A 19,847-nucleotide genomic window follows, 5' to 3' on the forward strand; every position below is an offset into this window, starting at 1 on the left:
AGTACAACATTCCTAGAGTGAACATGTTTACACATGGGGAGGAATGTTTGTCCAGCCAGCAGGTAAACATCCTGTTTCCTTCTGGGCTAGGACAGACTTCCTCTGCATGTGACTAGAGGTGGGCGTGGCCTCACCTGTGCAGGTAGCGATAAAAGCACAGGGCAGGGCAGCCATCTGTCTCTCTTTTGACTACATGCATCGAAGAAGCAACATCTGTATATGTTACTTTTCTAAGCTAAGTCTGCCTTCTGAGATCCTATTGTGAACTGAATGATGTGTAAGTAAACCTTTTTATACTTTTATAGAAGACTGTTTTGTGTCTTATCTTTTATGAGGGAATAAGGGAAAATACCGGAACAGTTATTACATAGGCTTTAGTGAGCCTGAGCAAACGCATCTGCTGCAAGTTTAAAAAGGGGAATGTTACTCTGCTAAATTGTGAACTTGTTAACACAAGTTGGAAAGGCTATAATCAAACAATATATCCTTTCCTGCATCCCTGAACATTCCCACAATTTGTAAATCCGGGGACTGTCCCCGGGAAACGGGGACGTCTGGTAACCTTAACTTAAGTCTTTCCCCCTGCCTACTATTCCCTAAACCAAATCCCCCCAGAATCCCACCCCCAATGGCTTTTCTGCTTGAAACATGCAGCAATAACGCTGCTAGCACATTGGCAAAGCTAAGCAGGGTCCGGTAAGGTTTCAAATTGGCTGGGAGACCGCGTGTTGAGATCCCCTCTTTCAGGGTATTGGACTAGATGACGCTCAGGGTCCCATCCAACTCTATGATTCTGTGAATTTTCAGAGGACTACCTGGGAGATGAATGATGTGTCATAATTTGCAGCATTTGCCAGACTCCCCATAACATAAATTTCTCTGGGTGGCTTACAACTCTGGTATAAAGGGATATACCGTAAATACATTTGTAGTGTATGCACATTATTTCTTTCTCATTCTTTTCTCCCCTGCACACTCTCATGTTTCTACTTCTCTTTACAAAATGCAAAGTAGAGCAAATGTTGCATTTTAAACTTGTGCTTCCTTATTGACAAGTTGAAAACAACACTTGTTTATTTAGCTGGATGCCATTTCGTATTGCTGGGACATTCCAAGTGCTCTTTATGGAACAACTTGTATTGATACGGACTTTCTGGTGTTTCAGACAATCCAGATGATCCAGCCCATTTTCAATTAGACTAAACTAATTGTTGATATCAGAAATGAGTAAAGAGTCACAGCAGCATTGCTATAAATATAGCAGACCTGTGTCTTAACATCCCAAAGGTCGGTACTAAGGCTGCTGCATTCAGATCTCTACCTGTAAGTATATTATAATTTCGGAGGCTGATTTTCACCCTGGCAAATGCAGTTGTATATCACGATGATATTCCTGCGCATTTTGAAATTGAAAAGAGTATTGACCCAGCAAAATATATTAAATTGCTGCATTTTGTATTGAAGAACAAGCATTTTGAACTGCATTAACACTAACTTTAGCAGTTCTTTGTAATGAATTATCTTACGAAAAGTAAAAGGTAGTGATGTTGCAATCCTTTTTTTCGTTGTGGTTCTATAGAACTGTGTGTGTTATTTTGTATAGAATGGACGGGGGAGGCTAGACATCCAATTATTGCATCTAATGAAATGTGGGGAAGTTTAAGGGTGCGAGTTTAATGTAGGAGAGGCTGAGACAGTGCCAACAGGAACTGAGTAGGAGGAACAAACTCATGTATTGCAGGTTTTTGATGGGATATTTACGGAGGCTATTTGCAGACGCCATCAGACAGAGGCACTGGTTGACACATTGCTGACCCCAACATTATTATCACTTAGATGGTTGGAGTGAGACTGACTCCAAACAGGATTTCTGCCTCTAGTTACTAGTAGTTCAGTAGTGCAAACCACAGAGTTTAGTGGCCATTAGTGTCAAATTATGAGAATGCTTCCTTAAAGAATAAGATAATGAGGTTAGCTGCTCGTGAATGTATAGCATGGACGTTATCAGTGAAGAAAATGCAAGTCGGGCTTAATTGCCATTTGCACAGAAAGTTGAGTGTGAAAATAACAGGGTGTCATTGGAGAGTTTGACTAACTGTTACAGCTGACAGGATACAATTACTTTGCAGCTCTTTTCTAACAATAAAAAAAATGTGTCGCTTCAAGTGATTTTCTTTTCAGTATTGTATATTCATATTCTGCACTTGTCTGGAGGGGAAGATCTTAATCACAGGTTAAAAATTTGCTATTTTTCTCCCCTTCTTTACGGTAGAGTTTCAAAATCAGCTTTTTTGGTGTGTGAATTGCATGCAGACCCTCAAGCTAGAGGAGAGCTTGTAGGAGTTCAGGATCCTGGCAGGGAAGGAGCTTAATGCTTTATTAAAGAAAAGTACAGTGGTACCTCGGGTTACAGACGCTTCAGGTTACAGATTCTGCTAACCCAGAAATAGTACAGTGGTGCCTCGCAAGACGAAAATAATCCGTTCTGCGAGTCTCTTCATCTAGCGTTTTTTTGTCTTGCGAAGCATCCCTATTAGCGTCTTAGTGGATTAGCGCTATTAGCGGTTTAGCGGCTTAGCGGCTATTAGCGGCTTAGCGGCTTAGAAAAAGGGGGGGGGAAGGGGAAAAACTTGCAAGACTCGCAAGACGTTTTCGTCTTGCGAAGCAAGCCCATAGGGAAATTCATCTTGCGAAGTGCCTCGAAAAATGGAAAACCCTTTCGTCTAGCGGGTTTTTCGTCTTGCGAGGCATTCGTCTTGCGGGGCACCACTGTACCTCAGGTTAAGAACTTTGCTTCAGGGTGAGAACAGAAATCACCCGGCGGCAGCAGGAGGCCCCATTAGCTAGAGTGGCACCTCAGGTTAAGAACAGTTTCAGGTTAAGAACGGACCTCCAGAACGAATTAAGTTCTTAACCCGAGGTACCACTGTATAGACTTACAGCAGAAGCAGCCTGCCCACTCCCCTTCGTCTGACAAACTCGGGACGGACACAGCAGTGAGCATCTCAGCCAGGAGATGCCTTTGTCCTCATCCAGCCCAAAGTGCTTGCATTCTGTGCACAGTGAAACACGTCACGTTGCCCAAAGAGATGGGCACACACACGTGGCCAGTGCCCAAAACATTACCAATGGTTCCCCCTTTCTGGGCTCACAGCCCAGTATTTCCAGACCCACAGGCGAATTGTACTTTCAAAGCAAACCAATTAGTGTACATCCAAGCAAGTACACCAGCATATATGAGCTCATTGCTACAGCAACTACCAATTAATTTTGGGGTTATCTTGACGTCCATCATGGCGTAAGCCGTGCTTCTTGAACAGTTCACCTTTGGTTCTACACAGCTATCACTCTCCTCTTTTTTAAAAAAGAAAATTCTATATAATCAGACATTTTAGAAAGTGGAAGTCGAAAGTAATTTGTAACAATTTTAAACATCGCTAGTAAAACTCAAATCTGTCGAATTGAGTATAGTTTTTACATAGTTGCCTTCATCTTTCTGCAATACAGAAAATGCCACCCATTCTATCTTCTATCTTAGAATTAAGTAGATCTGCTTCTGATGATCTGATCTCGAAGTTTAAAAGCTGCTGATGGAGGTAGCAAGATTTACAATTGAACACGCTATTGGATTATCTAAAAACCAGAGAATATGGGGCCTATATAATCCCAATTGCACTGTGGAATACATAAACTGGTAGCCACTTCAGATTTATATAGCTTTTCCCCCTTTCTTGACTGCATAGTTAGTATTGATCTGTTTTGTAAATTAGCCTGTTTGATGGCTTCTTTCTTTCTTTCTTTTTCTTTTATGTATATCATTGATTTCTAGGCTGCTTATTCTAATTGCATAGCTGTGAAAAAGAAACCCATTAAGAAGCAATTCCTAGGTTTAATACGTCTTGGATGTCCATGTTGGAAATACTGAGCTATGTGGACAAATAATAATAATAATAATAATAATAATAATTTATTATTCCCCAGCCACTCTGGGCGGCTTCCACAGAGACCAAAAATACACTAAAATGTCACACATTAAAAACTTCCCTGAACAGGGCTGCCTTAAGATGTCTTCTGAATGTCAGGTAGTTGTTTATCGCTTTGACATCTGATGGGAGGGCGTGTGCCACTACCGAGAAGGCCCTCTGCCTGGTTCCCTGTAGCTTTGCTTCTCGCAATGAGGGAACCGCCAGAAGGCCCCCCCCATTGGTGCGATTGGGTGTTAGGCGGCTCCTTGTCTTGTTCTTGTGTTTAAGAGACTCACCTATGAACAGCAAATCACTAAGGGAGCCATCCTATGCACAACAAGCTGGTGTAAAGCAGGCGTTAGCTGAGTCGTGTGGAGTGCAAGCTTGGAGCCTTTCTTAATAGATCCGAGGAGGAGAGGTTAATTGCTAAATCCTGGGGGGGCAAAACTAATCCATTCCACTCCATTTCTGGCCATTTGCACTCCATTTGCACAATACAAATGCCTGGTTCTTGCTTTCTTCCAGCCTTTAGTAAGACTCCCTCTTTGCCTTCGCTTTCCCCTTGCCGGTAAGCCAATAAGGAACATTGCTGGGAAGGCACCAGACTGTGATTTTAAGAAAAGAGGGCAGGGTTTTCTGTTTTTCAGCTGCACTGAAGGGTTCTTGAAAACCCGGCATATATAAAAGGAGGCTGCTGGAAAGCGGTGCTCTGGTTGGCCTATTTGGCGTCCCAGAGGATCGCTTGAGTCACAGAAGAAAGGGGAGACCACAAACATTGCTTGCTATTCCAGAGGGAGATGCCTAGTTCTGCTTGAAGGCGCTGCTGTCGCATCATCTGCTTATTTTAAGCTACAGCGAAGGAACGCTGCAGGCTCTCCAAATAACCTGGATAGATAATATTAATGCCTCACTACCTCCATTTCCCCCCATTCCCATTTGCTTAGTTTTCCTCCAATCTGGCCCTTCTGAGATGAGAATCCTTCTGCTTTGCATGTAATATTTTCCCCTTCCTAGTCCGCTTGCAATCCCATAGCAAGCAGGGTCTTTAAAACTCAGCCTTATAATTCCTTATTAGGCGACTTTGCTGCTTTCCCAGTAACTAAGTAGATAGCATGCATGAATAAGCTTGTCAACACTGATAACTTTCAAGATTTAAAGCTACTCTTGTTGTTTCTAATTCATTTTATATTGGCCATGTTATTGCAGTCGCACCTTGGATTTCGAACAGTTTAGTTCCTGGATATTTTGGCTCCCAAACGCCGCAAACTCGGAAGTGACTGTTCCGGTTTATGAACTATTTTTGGAAGCCAAATGTCCGCAGGGGCTTCCACAGCTTCTGATTGTCTGCAGGAGCTTCCTGCAGCCAAACAGCAGCCGCGCTTTGGTTTTCGAACATTTTGGAAGTTGAACAGACTTCTGGAATGGATTCCATTCGACTTCCAAGGTATGACTGTATTTTAAAACCTGTGTTTATTTACAAATAAAAATATTAGAATTGCCGTTGCAGTGTGTGTTTTTGCTAGGCATAGAGAGCATGTTCAGGAATTTTGGTCCATGCTAAGTTTTCCCAGGCAAAGAAAAGGGTGTCTAAGGCTCTGAGCCTATGCAGTCCTCTCTTTTTGTGTGTCTCCAGTAAAGATCCCTACACGTGTAACACTCAAGTAGATGTGAATGCATGCATTCCTGCAAGGGGAAATCTGCTGATCAACAACACTAGGCTTCTATGTCTGGAGCAGCACTGCGCTGTTCCGTGTCAGCGCTAATTTGTTTAAAGGATGAGGTGTGGCTTTATAGGGTGAATTTGAAAATGTCAGTCTGTTCAAGAACAAACATCCAATTCTGGATCCTCTGCCTTTCCCTCCTGAGCGGTGGCAGTCAGGCACTCATCCTGGGGCTGTGTTCCTTTGGAGAACTGAGGCATAGCAGAGGCTGTCGTAACTTTTAAAAATACAGTTTATTCACCTGTTTGCACCTTCTGTCTTCATGGAGAGAGTCCAGATCTTACAGTGTGGCCATTCCAAGAGGGATGTGTTCCCCCACAGCAGTGCAGTCACAGAGTCCGAGGCATCTCTCCCAGCCAGCCTTTAGCCAGCCTGCCCAAGATGGAGCCCAGTCTCTCTTCCTCCTCCTTCTGCCCAGAACACTCTGCTACAAAACCCCCTTTTCCTGTCACCTCACACCCTGGCAACCTTCCAAACCCCCAGTCTCTCTGGGGCAAGGGGGGGGGGAGGACAGTTCACTTGTGTTGCCAATGGCCCTCAGTTGCCCTCTATTGTTTCTTAATGGCCCTAGCTAGGCCAGGTTTCTTGGGCAAGCCCAGGAATTCCTCCGCAGCTGGTATTTCTGCCTTCACATCCCAAATAATCAAAATCCTACAATTTATTAATTCCTAGGTTCTTTTTTGGGGGGTCCCCCAAATACATAACAATTATCAAAGGCAACTGTTGGCACTTTGGATTTCACTGGCATTTCAAGCTGAAGAGTATTTTGGGAAAACTTGCTATGTTACGCTATACATGGAAACATTAAACTATGCATAGAATTAAAAGTAAAACTAGTTTGTCATAGACATACTCTTCATTTGACGTAAGTGCTAACTGTAGTAAACTGAATGGTGAAGGTTGATTTCTATCCTATGTGATATTCTGTAACCATCTGTTTCTGAAAAACCATCTTGTATCCTTTCCCATGTGTTTCTTTTTCAGTAAATATTCTTTATTTGCTACATTGAGAAGTCTTGGGAATTCTATGTGCTTTGTTTAGGGAGTGCTCTGAGTCCCCCCCCTCAAAAGTGCCTTCTGTATTGCAACATGAATGGGAGCTGATATGGAGAACCCCAGAGACTGTGGGAGTTTCTGGAGAGATACATTAGATTACTCTTTTCTCATTGCTAAGGCTGGAATCAGCTCTCATAGTCTGAATCACCCTGCTACACCAAGTCTGTGGGGCACAGGTGAAATCCCCCTTACATTCTTCCAATTGTTTTGGATCCAGTGTGCAGTGGCGTAGCGTGGGGGGGTGCGGGGGGGGCCCAGCCGCACCGGGCGCAACATCTGGGGATTAGGGGGCGCAAATACATGGGTTAGGGGGTGCAAATCCACGGGTTAGGGGGCGCAAATTACTTGCCTTGCTCCGGGTGCTGACAACCCACGCTACGCCACTGCCAATGTGCATTTTATTCAGCCTCATGGAAGCTGTTGTGAAACTTTTTGTTGGGGTAGAATGAGAGGAGAGGTCTAAAGGCTTAGGACCCTTGTACTTACGGGACCGCCTCTCCTGGTATGTCCCACAGAGGAACTTACGATCTTCAAACAAAAACATCTTGGAGGTCCCAGGCCACAGAGAGGTTAGGCTGGCCTCAACTAGAGCCTGGGCTTTTTCAGCCGTGGCCATGATCTGGTGGAACGCTCTGCCACAAGAGATTAGGGCCCTGCGGGACTTGACATCTTTCCGCAGGGCCTGCAAGACGGAGCTGTTCCACCTGGCCCTTGGCCAGGGCACAGCCTGATTCCCTCCTTTGGCAATCTTCACAGAACTCTAGCCCAATGGTTGCCATCAGTTTGATTTGAAGTAATTTTTTAATGAAATTATTTTAGAATGTTGTATTATTTTATTGTTGTTAGCCGCCCTAAGCCCGGCTTCAGCTGGGGAGGGCGGGATATAAATAAAAATTTATTATTATTATTATTACCAGGATAGGCTACAACTCATGTTGTCCTCCCGAATCATGTGAAAAATGTCATGTGATAAAAGGGAATGATGTGATGAATGTTTCTAATGGTGAGCCACATCCGTGGTGCTGCCATTGTGGCAAATAATCATCATCATCATCATCATCATCATCATCATCATCCTGGTAGCTTCCACAAAGCTCTAGAGTAAATCAGAAAACGGTGCTGTGTCACAGCCATGAGACACAGAATACTTTTGACATTTTCCCAACTTTATATGTCAGTTTTAGCCCTTTCTAGGTGTGTCCTAGGAAAGCCACCAGTTGTGCATCTTTTCAATACATTGTTGTTGTTTAGTCGTTTAGTCATGTCCGACTCTTCGTGACCCCATGGACCAGAGCACGTCAGGCACTCCTGTCTTCCACTGCTTCTCGCAGTTTGGTCAAACTCATGCTGGTAGCTTCGAGAACACTGTCCCACCATCTCGTCCTCTGTCGTTCCCTTCTCCTTGTGCCCTCCATCTTTCCCAGGGTCTTTTCCAGGGAGTCTTCTCTTCTCATGAGGTGGCCAAAGTATTGGAGCCTCAGCTTCACAATCTATCCTTCCAGTGAGCACTCAGGGCTGATTTCCTTCAGAATGGAGAGGTTTGATCTTCTTGCAGTCCATGGGACTCTCAGAGTCTCCTCCAGCACCATAATTCAAAAGCATCCATTCTTTGGCGATCAGCCTTCTTTATGTCCAGCTCTCACTTCCATACATCACTACTGGGAAAACCATAGCTTTAACTATATGGATCTTTGTCGGCAAGGTGATGTCTCTGCTCATTAAGATGCTGTCTAGGTTTGTCATCGCTTCCAATACATTAATGATATGTCAAAGTAATATTTGGTGCTTAAAAATCATGAGTTGGATCCAGCTAGTTGCATTTAGGCCCCATTGAAATCAATGCGAAAGTTAAGCTCCATTTGCTTCAGTGGGTCACAGAGAAAGTAAGTCCACTTGAATGGGGCTTCCTGCCAGGTAAATGATGAGATGCATTGTGGTCCATGAAAGGTTAGGCCAGAACAAATTTGTTACTGTCTAAGGTGCCTCAGTGGTCTTTTTTGTTTCAGCCTTAAATAGTTACTATGCTGTGTTTTCTTTCATGAATTAAACAAAACAAATGGTTTGCTTAGCTCCTCGAAGAAATGACTTTGTAATACAGTTGTACGTTGGAAGTCAAACGGAATCCATTCCAGAAGTCTGTTCGACTTCCAAAATGTTCGAAAATCAAAGCACGGCTTCTGATAGGCTGCAGGAAGCTCCTGCCGCCAATTGGAAGCCCCCTCGGACATTTGGCTTCCAAAAATAGTTCGCAAACTAGAACAGTCACTTCTGGGTTTGCTGCATTCAGGAACCAAAACGTTCAGGAACTAAGCTGTTAGAAAACCAAGGTATGATTGTAATGGTAAACTCAAGGGCGAGTTGTTAAATCTTGCATCGATGGCATATTTGGGTGCTGCTGCACACAGTTTTAAAACGTATCCTATTTGAGAGTTACCGTACTTTTCCATGTATAAGACTAGTTTTGGTTTTTTTACTGAAAAATTATGTTTAAAATCGGGGGACGTCTTATACACAGGTAGTAAAAGGTAAAGGTAAAGGACCCCTGGATGGTTAAGTCCAGTCAAAGGCGACTATGGGATTGCAGCGCTCATCTCGCTTTCAGGTTGAGGGAGCCGGCGTTTGTCCACAGACAGCTTTCTGGGTCATGTGGCCAGCATGACTAAACCGCTTCTGGTGCAATAGGGTACCGTGATGGAAACCAGAGCGCACAGAAATGCCATTTAGCTTCCTGCCACAGTGGTACCTATTTATCTACTTGCGCTGGTGTGCTTTCGAACTTCCAGGTTGGCAGGAGCTGGGGCAGAGCAATGGGGGACGTGGGATTGGTGCTGCGAGCCAGAGATGCTGCGCAGCATGTTATTGGTGTCTGCAGCAAGGGGTGGTGTTGATTTATTGATTTTTAGTCCTCCAAAATAGGAGGTGTCTTATACATGGGAGCGTGTTATACATGGAAAAGTACCGTATATCATATTTAATTGGCATAATGGTCAGTATGTTCTGACGGAACGGTGTAAATTACAGCCAGTGAATCACACAATGTTTCCCAACATTTCCTTGGTCAAAGATTAGGTTTGATCATGATAAGATAAAAGAAGAGACTTTGTGTCATATTTCTTCTTCTTTTCTTCTGGGCCCAATTTCATGTGGGCTTCACAAGTTTATCCGCTATGGAGTAGAAGTGGATTTATTTATCTGTAAGTGTGCGGCTTATGCAACCACTTGTGAATCTACGCCTGCTGTTGTTGTTTTTTTAGTGTGCAGCGTCTGTTTCGGAATAAGCCATTAGGTTACAGTGATCACTGTAACACACTGGATCTGCTTGAGAACTTTTAATTAATATAACCATACTGCCACCTTGTGGTAATTGGGTAGAGTTCAGTCTTTCTAATTAAGTCATACTGATATGGTTTTAATTCAGATCAATGAGTAAAAGGCAGTGCTTTAAAAAAAATATGTTTAGGGGTACTCTCATTTTCCTGCTCATATTGAAAGACTGCCCCTCACTGAGGTCAAACTTAGATTCACAAAATGTTTAGGGTTATGCGTACACCTGCATCCCCTCAGAAAAAAAAGCACTGGTAAAAGGTAAAGGTAAAGGACCCCGGAACAGTTAGGTCCAGGTTTCAGTTTTTATAAATAATATAATTATTTTGCAATGTATGTAACAATTTTGGCACATGTGTAATTTTGAATTTTCATTTCTTTTTCTTCCCCCCTCAAGACCAGTATAAAGGAAGGATTACTTTTGAAGCAAACCAGCTCTTTTCAGCGATGGAAAAAACGTTACTTTAAGCTTCGGGGCCGTACTCTTTACTATGCCAAGGATTCAAAGGTAAAGATTCATTCTGGTAGAAATCAATATGCCGTCTCTATAATACTAACTGTGTTTGGGTCTCTCTCTCTCTCTCTCTCTTTGCCTATTATGAAAACAGTTTTAAAAGTAGCTCCCCCTACTTTTGTAAAAATTAGTTGTGTTGCCTGCATAGGTTTCTTGTATTTTTCTAGCACATTTAAAAAATAAATTAGTAGTGGGTTTGATTTCTGCTTTCTGGGATGAAAATGTTAGGTCAGCGGCAGGAACGTCTGGTTTGCAGGCCTAGCGAGGACCACAAGGCCATTTTGGCCAAGTTGTGCTGACTGGGTTTACTCTTCATGTCACATATGACATCAGCTCTGGGGCAGGTAAAGAGGGATTTGCAGGCAATACCAATTGGGTGGTAAGCAGGGCTTGCATAGCCTTTTGCATTTGAAACCCTGTCGGGGTTTTAAAGTACAGCTCAGGGCTCTCTGCCGGTATTCCTTGCTGCCCGCAAAGGGGCTGGGAGAAGTGGCTTGGGTTCAAGAGCATTTGAATCTCAGAAAATAATAATAATAATAATAATAATAATAATAATAATAATAATAATAATAATAATAATTTATTTATACCTCGCCCATCTGGCTGGGTTTCCCCAGCCACTCTGAGTGGCTCCCAACCAAATATTGAAGGCAGCCCTGTTTAGGGAAGCTTTTAATGTTTAATAGACTGTTGTATTTTAATATTCTGTTGGAAGCCACCCAGAGTTGCTGGGGAAACCCAGCCAGATGGGCGGGGTATAAATAATAAATTATAAACTTTCCTAAACAGGGCCTCCTTCAGTTGTCTTTAAAAAGTACAATAGTTGCTTATTGCCTTGGCATCTGGTGGGAGGGTGTTCCACAGGGCGGCCGCCACTACAGAGAAGGCCCTCTGCCTGGTTCCCTGTAATCTCACTTCTTGCAACGAGGGAGCCACCAGAAGGCCCTTGGCGCTGGACCTCAGTGTCCGGGCAGAACAATGGGGGTTGAGATGCTCCTTCAGGTATACAGGACTGAGGTTTCCTTTGGAGATCTGGGCAAAACAGAGCATTTTTTTTTCCTGTCCAGAGGGGAAAATACTGTTTTTAGTAGCATTTCCCCCTCTCAAAGGGACTTCCTGTAACTGCCAATCATCTGATTGATGACTAGCAAGGCGCTTTGAAGGTCTGCTGTGAGCTCCAGTCAGCTGATTGGCACTGATAACATCTTCAAAGGAGGTTGCTGTAGCTGCTGTCAGTCTCCTGGGTTGTCCCGCCTATCTGTCAAAGTTATCTTGTGAGTTGTTAGGGAGATAAGGACCAGGCCCTTATGTGAAAAGAGACACCTCAGAGTTACATTGATAACATTCACCCTAACTTGACTTCTAAGACTACTGTGGTCTAAAAATGGACATTGCCTAAAGATAAACTTAAATATCCTAGCTATAGAGAAAGCGAGAGATAATAATTTAATAATAATAATAATTTATTATTTATACCCTGCCCATCTGGCTGGGTTTCATCACATGGAGAGTCCTTGCCTGTTTCATTAGCAGAGCCACAGAGTTACAGGGAACCAGGCAGAGGGCCTTCTCGGTAGTGGCACCTGCCCTGTGGAACACCCTCCCACCAGCTGTCAAAGAGAAAAACAACTACCAGACTTTTAGAAGATATCTGAAGGCAGCCCTGTTTGGGGAAGCTTTTAATGTTTGACAGAATATTGTATTTTAATATTTTGTTGGAAGCCGCCCAGAGTGGCTGGGGAAGCCGAGCCAGATGGCCGGGGTATAAATAATATATGATGATGATGATGATGATGAAATAATCAAATCAAATCAGATCAAATATTTATTGTTGCAGTCAGTGTCCAACCCCAAAGCAACAAAGCAAGAAACGCATGCAACATATATACAATACACTCTATGTGTATAATAGAGTAAAAGTGAATAGAATAGAATGGAAATAGGTAGATTAAAAAAATAAATAAAGTAAAACGAACTTAAAAGATGTGATCCTGTCGCAAACTCCAATGAGGGAAACTGCAGAGCATCTAAAATCAGTTTTGGTTGCTCCAATGCAGTGCTTGGCTATACTGAGAGTAGTAGCAGATACTTATTGATATAGAATAGACCTGATTGTCCAGGAAAGTTTACTAGGAAGGGTTCAATGAAGATTGTACGCAACTCACAACGCAAGGAGCAGCACAGGAGGACATGGGTCACCCCGTTGGCCTCACTGGCGCACATGGAGGAGCACATGAAAGCACACCAGGGTGAAGGCCCTGCAATGCTTTTGGACCGAGTTGAAGAGAGTTTGCTGGTTTGTTGGGCTGGAGTGTTCTGTCAATCAAAGTATGACTGGAAGTTGAGCCTAGATCGTTCTAGTGTTCAACATCTAGGATACAGTGGTACCTCTTAGGGACGCAATTCGTTCTGGGGTGCCATTTGCACTCTGAAAAGTCCGTAAGCAGAGGGCCGCTTCTGCACGTGACGTGATAGAGCACTCCTGCGCATGCGCAAAGCGTGCAGATCACTCTTGCGTGAAGCGGCGAACCCGGAAGTAAACACTTCTGGGTTTGCCGTGTTCGTAACCTGAAAAAACGCAACGTGAAGCAAACGCAACTCAAGGTATGACTGTACATTGTTTGAAAACCACTCTCGACTTCTCATATCCCATAAACCTTTCTTCTGGTACTTTCTGTTAAGTTGTGGGTGAACATATCAGACGACACAGCGATTCTTCAAACAGCTCTTGTTTATTCACAGGCCAGAACAGAACTGAACTGTAGGGTTCAGCCATCCTGCTTATGTAGAGCTCCACTAGAACGCAACAGTAACCATTTTCTGTAACTATCCAATCACTGAATGTCACTTTCAATCCCTTATTTGCATATGTGGACCTGAGTGAAAACTATCTACAGTATCCCCCTGCTGGCCCAGGGTGAGAACTTCAGTACATAACACCTTCTTCATGTAGGCTTTCTTCATGGCAGGGAGTAGCAGTCTCTTTTTTTGACAGTGAGCTGTGCTTAGTTCTCCTAGTCATAACATAATGCTACATATGAAGTCAAGGGCGAAACTGAGCTTTATTTCTTTTTCTTTTTTTTAAAAAAAAAATATATTTATTAAAGTTTTGAAAGTTACAGAGAGGAAAAAAGAAAAAGAATTAAACATAACAAAGCCATACAATACAATACAAAGACAAAAATATTACATATACATGACAAAAATAAAACAAAAACAATTGAAAAAACACAACCTACACTTTCAATGTTATTAACTTTCTTTTACTTGTTTCAGCGACCTCCTCACACCTCCCTTTTTTTGTATTCCACTTTGATTAATTGTTTCAGCAAATCCTTTCCATCTTCCTCAAATTTCTGTTCTATCATTTAACTTAACAAATTCTAACATTATTTTTTTCCTTTAATCCAATTACAATCTATTATACTTAATTCTTTATAACATTTCTGCTAAAGCCATGTAACTTCATTGCAACATCTTTCTAAAATTCCTTAATTTTACAATATTTCTGTATATAATCTTTAAATTTCTTCCAATCTTCTTCCACCAACTCTTCTCGAAACTGAGCTTTATTTCACCCGGTTCAAAACTCCAGTTTGGCACACACCCTAATCCACTGGAGGAGATTCTGAGCAAGACTGCAGGGAAGATCTGTGGCACACGTGGAAATCTGTTGCACGTGTGTAACAAAAGCATTGGCTACAACCCTAAACGTCTTAAGTTTAGGAGCATCGACTGATTCCCTGGCTTTTACTTTAAAACCCCCCCGAAAAGATAACAGGCAAGTAACATTCCGGTGTATGTAGAAAATGAAACGCATCTTCTGTGTTCTTTTCACAGTCTTTAATCTTCGATGAAGTTGACTTGTCCGATGCCAGTGTGGCTGAATCAAGCACAAAAAATGTCAACAACAGCTTTACGGTATGCTTCCAATATTCTTGATGTTCTAACAAGCTTTTGAGTTTTTCGTTTTGCCTTTTTAAAACTTGTGACAGTGGAATTTCTCCGAGTGTTCTTAAGAAGGGTGTGTTTATTGAAACATTTCTTTCATCTGATGAGAACACGTAACCTATAAACCATCAATTATTCTACAGCATGGATTTAGGAAGGGGAGGGACGATATTACAGGAGGGATGTACATATTGACACCTGGCCACTCACAGAAGAACAGTTAGTTAAGCAATGTCCAAGTCATCAGAACAGTTATTTTATTTCCAGGAGTTGAGGTCTTGTTTGTTTCTGTGGCTGTCCCACCATGTGACCGGCCTAACACATGGCAAGGCCACACCCTGGGCAGAAAGAGGGTGATCTGAAAGCAGGGGATATTGACATCAGTCCCATGTTGTGGTCAGATCACTTCCTGTTGAGATTTAAACTTTCAGTGATTTCAGATCACTTCCTGTTGAGATTTAAACTTTGAGTGCCTTTCCCCCTCCACAGAAGATGGGGATCTCTTAGGATGGTCCATGCTTGGAGGCTGGTGGAGTTTCTAGCTGATATGACTGGTGCCCCTGTAGAAATGATGATGATGATGATGATAATAATAATAATAATAATAATAATAATAATAATAATAATACCCCACCCATCTGGCTGGGTCTCTCCAGCCAGCTTTCAACAGAACTTTAAAAACAGAATAAAACTTCAAACATTAAAAGCTTCCCTAAACAGGGCTGCCTTCAGATGTCTTCTAAAAGTTGGGTAGTTGTTTATTTCTTTGACATCTGATGGGAGGGCATTCCACAGGGCGGGCGCTGCTACTGAGAAGGCCCTCTGTCTGGTTCCCTGTAACCTCACAGTGAGGGAACCACCAGAAGGCCCTCACCGCTGGACCTCAGCGTCTGGGCAGATTGATGGGGGTGGAGACGCCCCTTCAGGTATACTGGACCGAGGCCGTTTAGGGCTTTAAAGGTCAGCACCAACACTGAATTGGGAGCCAATGTAGGTCTTTCAGGACCTTCTGAAACATTTGAATGGCTTGGACCATTGGCATAATCATTCGTGAGCGCCTTCTCCTTCTTTGTGGAGCCTGTTTGGCTCCCTGGTATACTCCAGAACTTAAGGTGGGGAAACAAGCTGGGAGACGGCTCAAATGTAAGTGGAGAAAAATGCAAATTGAGGGCTCACCATCGAGTCTACCTTGTGGCAGTGAAGGCAGCAAAGAAGGCATACTCGTAGCTGACTCCGTTGCATCCTCAGTTTGTCGTCTGGCAGAACTCTTCCAGGTAGTGAGGGGCCTTTGGAGTCTGGCCCAGAGGAGGTGGGGAAACCAGCGGTAGCTCACTGTGACTTGTTTGCAAAGCATTTTGAGGACAGAATTTGCATCCACCAGCCTCTCGACTCGGCTGTTACAGCAGATGAATCTCAAGGGATGTCTAGAGCACAGTCTAGTCCTGTTATATTGGATGAGTTTCAGTTGTTAAGACTCGAGAATGTGTCCCTCTTGGCTGATAAAAACCACCAGAGAGGGGACAGCTGGCTGGGCCAGGGAGCTGATTCATGCCTCTTTATGAGAGGCAGTGGTAAAACCGCTCCTCAAGAAACACTCCCTGTTAGATGTTACAGGTTTCCAGACTAGCTGGTAAATGCTTAGGTTATTTCACTTCAGTTCCTTAGTTGCATAGATGTTACAGCTTATTACCATATTTTTCGCTCCATAAGACGCACCTGACCACAAGACGCACCTAGTTTTTAGAGGAGGAAAACAAGAAAAAATATTTCAAACGTAACGGTTGATGTATGATTTTTGTGGTTCATGCTGTGGCCATAGACATGTGATCTGATGGTGAATTTGGAGTGACCCAATGCAAAAATCCTGAGGATCCATGTGGATCCGTGCTATGCAAACACATTTTTGCACCATTGCAGCCCCAGGCAACAGTGGGTACGTGATTTTTTTGGTGCAAGCTGTAGCCATGGACATGCTATGTGATCTGATGGTGAATTTGGGGTGACCCAATGTAAAAATCCTGACAATCCATGGGCTTTTAACTCCCCCCTCCCAGGCAGCCTCTGCTAGTGTCCCTTATCTCTCTTCCGATCCCACCGATCAGCTGCTTCCTTTCAACACTCCCTTCCCTCTTGTTTGCCTTAGTGTCCTTTCCTTAGCTGGAGCAGTTTTTTGCTCCTCCTTTTCTTCTAATTTCCCTCCTTATTGCTTTAGTCTTCCTGTTTTCCCCCTTTGCAAGTTTGCAGTCTTTACCTCCCCCATCCCAGGCAGCCTCCTTTATCTCTAGCGTCCCTTATCTCTCTCCCCGATCAGCAAACGATCAGCGGCTTTGTTTCAACACCCACGTCCCTCTTTCACAAAAAAAAGCATGATCTGCTTTTTGCCGCTGGGCAATTCAGCTCCAGGGACCACACATTTGCTTCATAAGACGCACAGACATTTCCCCTTACTTTTTAGGAAGAAAAAAATGTGTCTTATGGAGCGAAAAATACGGTACTTTGGTTCTTAAACAAGGTGGTACTTTCTGTCAGTTTTCCAGCCTTTTGACAATCCCACTCCTGATGTTTTTCCAAATAGTACAACAGATCCAGGGGATCACCACGTCCCTCCTAACTGGTTTAGGATTCTTCTCTTTCTAGAAGATCTCTCCCCTCTCGACTAACATGCAACCCAAGTCCTCCTCACAGCTTCTACTTCCACTGCTCAAATCCAGCCCTCCAGTTATCACCTGTCTGAATACACTCCCAAGATACAACACAGTCTTCTGATCTGATCTCAGAGACTCCTTTCTCTAGCTGTAGATATTTTTCTTAGTGTACGTTGCACATGCATCAGAACCGGCCTGTTGAGCAACTGGAAAGGGAGATGAGCAAGGTTCTAGAGCAGGTGGTTACAGACCAGATCCATTCACTTTTGGAGGAAACTGGTTTTCTAGATCCATTTCAATCAGGTTTTAGGCCTGGTTTAGGCTTTGTCATCCTGTGATAACATTTGTCGGGACAGAGACAGGGGAAACATGTCCTTGTTAATTTTCCTCGACCTCTCAGCGGCTTCTGATACCATCAAGCATGTACAGTGGTACCTCGGGTTACATACGCTTCAGGTTACAGACTCCGCTAACCCAGAAATAGTGCTCCAGGTTAAGAACTTTGCTTCAGGATGAGAACAGAAATCGTGCTCCGGCGGCGCGGCAGCAGCAGCAGGAGGCCCCATTAGCTAAAGTGGTGCTTCAAGTTAAGAACAGTTTCAGGTTAAGAACGGACCTCTAGAACAAATTAAGTACTTAACCCGAGGTACCACTGTATTGCATTGTGAGGAAGATTCTGAAGTCTTTTTAATATGTTGTGAACAATTATTGTGTGGTTAAAAACTGTAATTTTTAAGCCACCTCGAGGTTTTGGAACTTGGAAAAACGGGATTTAGATCATGGGAATCAATAAATAAATTGGGTTCCTGTGTGTGAGTTGTGCATTTTTGTGGGGTAGATATGTTTGAAAAGGTCAGGAGGTGGAGAAGAGGTTCTTCAGTTCCAGAGGCAGCTTGTATATATAGAACGGCTTGCAAGGGTCTCCCTCTCCCTTGTGACTCACGGATTGTGCTGCTGTGGTTAGTGAGCTTATTAGAGACCGTAAAGAGCAGTTTGGCAAAGAGCATCTCACATGGAAGAAACAAATGGCAGAGACTGCTGGGTAAGTCAGGGAGGAGGAAGTCAGAGGATACTGTGTGTTGCTATTAGTGTCATTATAAGACAATTTTTTTCATCATTATGTGGAATATGAATTTTGAAACTTTTGTAGATATTAATTTGTTGTGGTCTAACTTAATAGCCTATCAGAGAGCACGGCAATGGAATGGGAAAATAATAACGACTCTGACAAGGATAGAAAATCTTCTGAACGCTTGCTGCTTAAAGGTTTATGTTGTTTGGCTTTTAAAGTTAAGGGCACCAATATAAACCACAGTTATTGTCTTCACTCACTGCTTTCCCTACGCTTTATGCACACCTATCTTATTTTGATTGCAAAGTAATATAAATGCAGCGTCATACCGAACATTGGAATATAAAATATGTTAAGTATCCTTACAACCTAGGCTTGCTGTTCTCAGAAGGGCGATGAATTTGTAGTATCTGAATTTCCTACTAGAAATAAACAAGAATCTCTCTCTCTCTCTCTCTCTCTCTCTCTCTCTCTCTAAGGTGATCAGTATTTTACAAGAATTGTGAGATCTTGCTTTTTCTGTGTTCTTTGTTACCTTGCCCTCCTTATAGCAATTCGGAGTCATCATATTAAGTGATCTCTCCCCCCCTCCCAGGTAATCACACCATTCAGGAGATTAATATTGTGTGCAGAGAACAGAAAAGAGATGGAGGATTGGATCAGCTCTCTGAAGTCCGTACAGTCCCGGGAACATTATGAGGTAAGAGGAATGCTGCGCGTCTTGCGCTTTTAAAAACTGAAATATTGCCGGTTTTTCAAGATGCAGTAAACGGGGAAGAAAAGGTGTATCTCCCTGATGCGGTGTGAAAAATCCATGAAACTAAAATGGGGATTTGCTTAAACCTGATATATCCATATAGCTCATGTTATTTTTGTTTAAAGAGCCTGGGGAGTATTGTTTTTGGAAGGTGAGTTTTTCAAACGTGAGGTGGTTTTAGCTGCTGCTGTAGTGATGTCCTGTTGCTGCAAATCTCTGTTAACTTTTCCTTCATTAGGCTGCCCAGTTTAATATGGAACATTTCTCAGGGATGCATAACTGGTACGCCTGTTCCCACGCTCGACCCACCTTCTGCAACGTCTGCAGAGAGAGCCTTTCTGGAGTTACTTCTCATGGCCTGTCCTGTGAAGGTAAAGGCGGCGGCAGCCCCCTCCCTCCATTTTGTATTATCACATAATTAAGTGGTGACACACAGTAGAAGAATGTATATCATATTCATCTAAGTAAAGGTAAAGGGACCCCTGACCATTAGGTCCAGTCGTGGCCGACTCTGGGGTTGCGGCGCTCATCTCGCTTTATTGGCTGAGGGAGCCGGCATACAGCTTCCGGGTCAGGTGGCCAGCATGACTAAGCCGCTTCTGCCGAACCAAAGCAGCGCACGGAAACGCTGTTTACCTTCCCGCCGGAGCGGTACCTATTTATCTACTTGCACTTTGACGTGCTTTCGAACTGCTAGGTTGGCAGGCGCTGGGACCGAGCAACGGGAGCTCACCCCGTCACGGGGATTCGAACTGCCGACCTTCTGATAGGCAAGTCCTAGGCTCTGTGGTTTAACCCACAGTGCCACCTGCGTCCCTATTAAGCTAAGTAATAATTCGCTA

At 43.4% G+C, this 19,847-nt stretch overlaps 1 protein-coding gene across 3 annotated transcripts in view; it reads left to right on the forward strand.

The window, feature by feature from the left end:
* DGKH (diacylglycerol kinase eta) overlaps positions 1–19,847 on the forward strand; it is a 97,696-nt gene that overhangs the window by 28,831 nt on the left and 49,018 nt on the right. For all 3 annotated transcript variants that reach the window (XM_083748381.1, XM_083748380.1, XM_083748382.1), the window contains exons 2-5: positions 10,464–10,574; positions 14,421–14,501; positions 18,844–18,948; positions 19,244–19,376. In XM_083748381.1, coding sequence (XP_083604507.1) covers positions 10,464–10,574; positions 14,421–14,501; positions 18,844–18,948; positions 19,244–19,376 — 430 coding nt within the window. The remainder of the gene's footprint in view (positions 1–10,463; positions 10,575–14,420; positions 14,502–18,843; positions 18,949–19,243; positions 19,377–19,847) is intronic.

The sequence above is a fragment of the Podarcis gaigeae genome (genome assembly GCF_964106915.1).
Source record: "Podarcis gaigeae genome assembly, chromosome: 7".
In the NCBI taxonomy this organism is placed as follows: domain Eukaryota; kingdom Metazoa; phylum Chordata; class Lepidosauria; order Squamata; family Lacertidae; genus Podarcis; species Podarcis gaigeae.